This window comes from Coccinella septempunctata, chromosome 4 (assembly GCF_907165205.1).
Source record: "Coccinella septempunctata chromosome 4, icCocSept1.1, whole genome shotgun sequence".
Lineage (NCBI taxonomy): Eukaryota > Metazoa > Arthropoda > Insecta > Coleoptera > Coccinellidae > Coccinella > Coccinella septempunctata.
Window position 1 is genome coordinate 36,129,752 of NC_058192.1, and position 6,031 is coordinate 36,135,782.

Sequence of the window (6,031 nt, forward strand, 5' to 3'; positions counted from 1 at the left end):
GAATGTGTCATCCGTTTTCTTCTAGCTGCTGTAGTTCTCGAGATCCCTTCAGTAGACAACGAATTTTGCCCACCCTGTACACTCCCCGTCAACTGAACCGATATCAGGCGAGTTTTTCTGTGGATACCGGAGAACAGGTTCGCCAAACAACTGATCATAGAGAATCAGTCCCGCCGACACAAGCCAACCAGACACGACTTTCTCCGCCGGGGGAAAGCCGTCCAAGGCCACCCAGATCCAGGGAGTCAATAGTCCAGCAACAGGAATCACACCGTCCGACTCCTGGAAACAGGTCCGAAGGTCGATCCGGAACTTCAACACCGCCACCCCGCCGTCGAGCCGAAAACAGCCACGCTGACCGGACCGAATCATCATCAGGGAGGAGAGTGTCCTTCCAGAGACAGTGTTTCCGATGTGATGGATATGGCCACATGCGTCGAGAATGTCGCAGGCCACCGAAAATCTTCTGTTCTCGATGCCAGAGGGAGAACATTCTCTCACGAGATTGTCCCTGACGTCCGGAAAACTAGACGGAGGTATGGAGAAGGAGTCGACCATATCTCCCAACACACTGACTCCCATGACATCGACTGCCTGAAATGATAACCGACCGCTTGTCGAAGTTAAGATAGCCGGAGAGCACTACGAAGCATTAATTGACACGGGAGCCACGAAGAGTTTCGTGAGTCGGAAAGTGGCAAAACAATGTGAAAACAAGGGAATCACCGGACAACATGTTGAGAATGGTTTCGTGGTGGTTGCAAATGGTCAACCCACGACAACACCCAAACTCTACACTACCGCCGTTCACCTGGCTGATTATTCTTTGACCGACATAAAATTTTTGTTGGTGCCTGATTTACCAGTTGACCTCATTCTAGGAATGGACGTACTAGGAAGGTTCAGTTTTTCCATTAACCTCAGTACCGCGGACTGTTACCTGGAAGGTCGACTGATTGCCAAACCATCACCGAAAATTCAAGAAGCTGTTGAGGTGCAGGGCCGGAGAAAATCCCTGAATACACCTGCGGACAACCAATCACCTAAACCGTTACCTTCCGTAGATTCCATATACCTGGCCGAAATAGAAACAACCCACTGCAAATGGTACAACAAGAAGTTACAGGAGGTGAAAAAAGATCCAGCAAATTTTCCTGACTCCCACAATAATGAAATGAACGGAGAATCCAACAGTCCAGAAGAAGAATACAGAGACATGACTTACCGTACTCAACAGATCAGACATCTCCAGGAGGCTCATGAGTTCGTCCGTACTAAACTATACCGTGCCTTCCAACAACAGGCTCACCACTACAATCTTCGAAGAAAAGAAGTCCGATACCATGTGGGAGATCAAGTTCTACGCCGGGACCGTCCTTTATCCTCAGCCGTTGACAGTTTCGCCGCCAAGTTGGCTCCAAGTTTTCCGGACCGTTCACCGTCGTTAAAGTTGTTTCACTTGTCGTCTACGACCTGAAAGATACAGGGGGTAGAAAAATCACTAACATACTGTGACAGACTTTTCGTACTCTGGCCGCTCCTTACGGTTGCTCGGGCGCCAGTGGGGCAATCAGTCAAACCCCACGTCTCTCACAGAATCTCCAAAGAATTAGAGAGCCCGGGTAGACTTGAGTATCAGTGGAGAAGGGTATCGATGAAGACTAAGGCGGTAGCGTCTTCTAAGTGTCTGCTTTTCAACGGTCTTTAGGCGTCAGAAAGAGTACTTACCTCTTCTATCTAAACTCTTAGATGAAACTGATTTAAGAAATAGACTCTCACTGGCAAAATAATTGGCAACAAAAATAAATGTTCAACTATTTATTTCTATTAAAATAAACTGTACACAAAGGAAAATATACAGGTACAATAAATCGTGGACGTCAACGGCTGGGTCTGGTCGGCGCAGGACGGCTGGCAAAATAACCCCCAGTCAACTCAGAACGGTCACACTTCAGGAATATGAACGGTTTCAGAAAAATATACGGAAGTAAGTCTAGTCTCAATTGAACGAAGTGGGAAGAAATATGCACGGTTTCGGAAAAACACACAGAAGTAAGTCAATAGATTTCAATATCGGGAAAAGAAGTCAATAATTGAATGAAGTGTGGAGAAATATGTACGGTTTCGGAAAAAATATACGAAAGTGAGTCAAGTCTCAATTGAATGTTCGGAAAAATATAAACGGTATCGGAAAATAAACGGAATTAAGACAAGTCACCAGTTCAGATGGAATACACCACAGACTACTAAGTTAGTAGTCTGTGGAATACACTCTCTATCGCTGTCGGTTTCCTTCGGTCTCTTAGTCTCTCTTTCTCTCTCTCTCGGTGACTTCAAGATGGCTGACTGTCAAACAGCAGCCACAGAGTCCGGCGGTGAGGGTATGGACGGTTATGGAATCCCAACTCTATGCTCGGCGAATCTAACCCATAACTTATAATTCAAACGGTTGGAAACGGTAAAATATTCAAGTATCGGAAAAGTAAGGGGGCCCAACGTCCTCCCCCAAACCCAAAATGGTAACGGAAAGCACTATATACCGCAGGGAATGGTTAGATCACGGTTAATTCGGATTTTCAGCCAAGCAAAAAGTCTAGAGAGAATATAACTCTACAAGGGTGCAATAAAGCGGAAATAAATGTGACAAATTACTTGCCTTGGAGTTTATAATCTCGTAATTTCTCACGTTCCTCACTCACTTGCCTGTCGATCTCAATTCATACTGATCTTGACCTTCAGCGCCGGAACTCGAAGAAGTATCCCACCATGGGTAACTCAGTCCCCCATTGGATAAACTCAAAGATACCCCTCCGCGGAAAACTGTTGTTCGGTCAATCAATGGGCTCGGAAAGAGACAGAAACAATTGAAGAAAAGGAAAAATGGAACAAGTTGAAAGACCTTAAACGGAAAGAATTCTAAAATATATAAACTCCGAAAACAAAAGACATATACGGTTTCCGCTACAAATATGGGACTGGTCGGTGGAAAATAATGACATAAAATCAATCGGTATATCCCTCCTATGATAGTTTAACGGTTTTCTTCCGAAATACTTCGATTGTCAAGTATAGGTGAAGAAATTTCCTTTTCGTAGCGGGGCAAAATCTGCCTCGTCACATCCCCCTCCTTCGTCGGCAAAAAATAAAACGAAGTTTCATTTTTCTTTCAACCCCCCTGGGTATCGTTGCGGTATTTCTAAATGTCGGTCTCAGCCTGTGAAAGCTTCGGGGTTATTGACCTAGGCGTCATTTCATGACCTGATTAACTCGAACGGTAATTTAAAAAACTGTCGGTTGGCGTATCCACCATTTCGGTAAGAAGACTTTTAGCCTATTCGGATTTTCAAATTGGAAAATTATTTGGTCAGGTTCTTAACGGCATATACCTTTCAATCCCAGGGGATTTCAGGTCCTTTATGTGGATAAATAAATAAATAAATAAGGCCTTTATTTCTTTTACAGAAATCTCAAGGGGAAGTTCACCCAAAGGTGTTCTACCACTTAACTCTTGTTTTTACATGAATAAAAAATTATGTGTGCAATCCATCCCGAATAATAATAATAAACACAAGAACAATAATAGAGCAAAAAATAAAATAGAAAAAAAAATATATTATTCATTTTCTTGCCTCCTCGGAGACTGAAAAGTGTTATACCGAACCACTGAGCAAGTATTCTCTGACTTTATTCTTGAATCTACTATCTTTAAGTTGTTTAAAGTCGTAAGGAATCTCATTATACAATTTATAGATGTTGTATCTAAAACTTCTCTGAAAGGTTGAGGTTCGATGGTGAGGGCATGTAAGTAAGCCTCTATGTCTAATGTTAACATTGTGGACATCAGTTCTGTACTGCAACCTATTGAAGAGATAAGGTGGTTTTTCATTCACAATTATTTTATGGAATGTACAAAGTGCATGAAAGTTAAAACGAAGTCTCATAGGAAGCCAACTCAACTCAACTAACTTATGGGATACATGATCAAATTTTCTAATTCCGAAAATAAACCTTATACAGCTGTTCTGTTATACAGCAGTAATTGAAATTAGATAAGACCAGACACTCACACAGAAGTTTTTTGGTATAGATAGGTAAATAAGATCTGTGCGGATATAACGCTCTTAAAGCTCCATAAGCTCTCCGAACAGTGCTCTCCACATGCTCGCGAAACCTCAGCGAATCGTCCAGAATCAACCCTAAATTTCGTGCACTATCGACAAACCCGATAACATTGTTCGCTACAGTTGGTCTGAGGTTATCCTTAACGAGCTGTTTGTTTTTTTTGGAACCGAAAGCCAGGGCAAATGATTTTTTGGGATTCAAAGACAGGCCATGTCTTCTAGCAATATCCCATAACCGATGCAAGTCCTCATTGAGTCCGATGGCTGCGTTATTCAACTCGTCAACTGAGAAATCTATGAAGAGCTGAAAGACATCCGCATACATATGAACCCTGCAGTGAATAATGAACTTCACAAATTGGCTAGTATACAATATGAAAAGCAGTCGCCCAAGAACTGAACCTTGAGGGACTTCATTTAATACGCTCTTGGCTTTTGAAATTCTAGTACCCAATTTAATAACTTGCGTACGACCACTCAGATAAGACACAAACAGACTAAGTGCTTCCCCACACACTCCACAAGACTTCAATATAGCAAGAAGAATATCATGTCTAACCGTGTCAAAAGCCTTACTGAAATCAAGTAACAGTAGAGCAGCACATCTCGATTCATCAATTGACCCAAGAATATCATCGGTAACACCCAAAAGAGTACAGGTAGTGCTATAGCCCGGCCTGAAACCCGACTGAACATCAGGAATAATAGTTTTTGATTCCAGATACTCTTCAAGTTGAGCCGCCATTATTTTTTCCATTAATTTCGACAAACCAGATAAAATACTAATTGGTCTGAAATCTGCAAGCCCCACAAGCGTGTTGCATTTTGGAATGGGGGTGACCTAAGCACACTTCCACGAATTGGGAAATTCAGAACTTAATAAGATGGAATTGAAAATATTCACCATGAAGGGAAGTATATAAGGACAGCAAATCTTAATAAAGGAAATTGAAATTTTATCACAACCTGCCGCACTGTTCTTGATTTTTCTCAGATATTCAAGAATAGTTTCTTCATGTGTCTGACAACCTTACCACTGCCATCCTTGATGTCATACAACACAGGAGGGACTACGTCTACAACAGTATACGGTCCGGAGTATTTCGGAGTTCGGACAAATTTAAAAGTTTCGGTAAATCGGTTACGGTTATTTACATGGTAATCAACTTGCGGTTCGGTATCCGGTTTGGTGCGATCCTTTCCCTTCTTGTTAGCACTCTCGGTTGAAAATGTGGCGTTCGGTGAACGCATTTCCCTATCAAAGTTCAAGAATGCTCTGGGGTCTCCGATTGACTCCTGCTTTGGGGAATTCACTCCATCTTCCTTGGAAACCTGGTACACACCTCTTTGGACAGTTGTTCTCATGGGCCTAAATTCCATCCGTTTGGAGAATCTGTCATTTCCACAAGGTTCTTCCACCACATAGGAATGATTCCTTGCCGATTTCTGCTGTGGAACCTTGTATCGGTGACACTTGCTACATTTTCGGACATATTGGGCAATTTCTCGGAACATTCCTGGCCAATAGTAGCTGCGGGCTATGCGAAATTTCGTTTCTGCTATTCCCAAGTGTCCAGCGGTCGATCGGTCGTGGTTTTCGAGAAGGACTTCTCTTCGATTATCTTTCGGAACACATAACTTCCAGGGATTTCCCAATGGGGTATTTTCCTAAATTTCAAAATATATGTCATAAAAATCCTTATAACTCAAATATCTCGAAATATATTTTTTTCGAATTTTAACATATTGCATTTTGTCTGTATTCGATTACGAAAATTCTGATGCTCTTGTGAACATTCTACGTCATTTTTACAATCCGGCAACGCCCATTTGTGTCAGTAATGGTCATGAAAGTTTTCTGATCACCATAGATGTAATAAATATCAAGTTTGATGATCACATTATTCACA

The 6,031-nt window shown here is 42.1% G+C and overlaps 1 protein-coding gene across 1 annotated transcript; it reads right to left on the bottom strand.

Annotated features, from left to right (window-relative positions):
- Positions 1-1,442: 1,442 nt before the first annotated feature.
- LOC123311949 lies at positions 1,443-5,704 on the bottom strand. Its single transcript, XM_044896083.1, has 2 exons — positions 5,277-5,704; positions 1,443-1,473 (listed from the first exon to the last, which is right to left on the bottom strand). Exons 1-2 carry the CDS (start codon positions 5,634-5,636, stop codon positions 1,456-1,458), a joined length of 378 nt encoding a protein of 125 aa, XP_044752018.1. The 5' UTR covers positions 5,637-5,704; the 3' UTR covers positions 1,443-1,455.
- Positions 5,705-6,031: the final 327 nt, after the last annotated feature.

Coding starts and splice junctions, on each gene's coding strand:
- LOC123311949 (XM_044896083.1), bottom strand. CDS start 5,636: ATGTTCCGAGAAATTGCCCAATATGTCCGAAAATGTAGCAAGTGTCAC.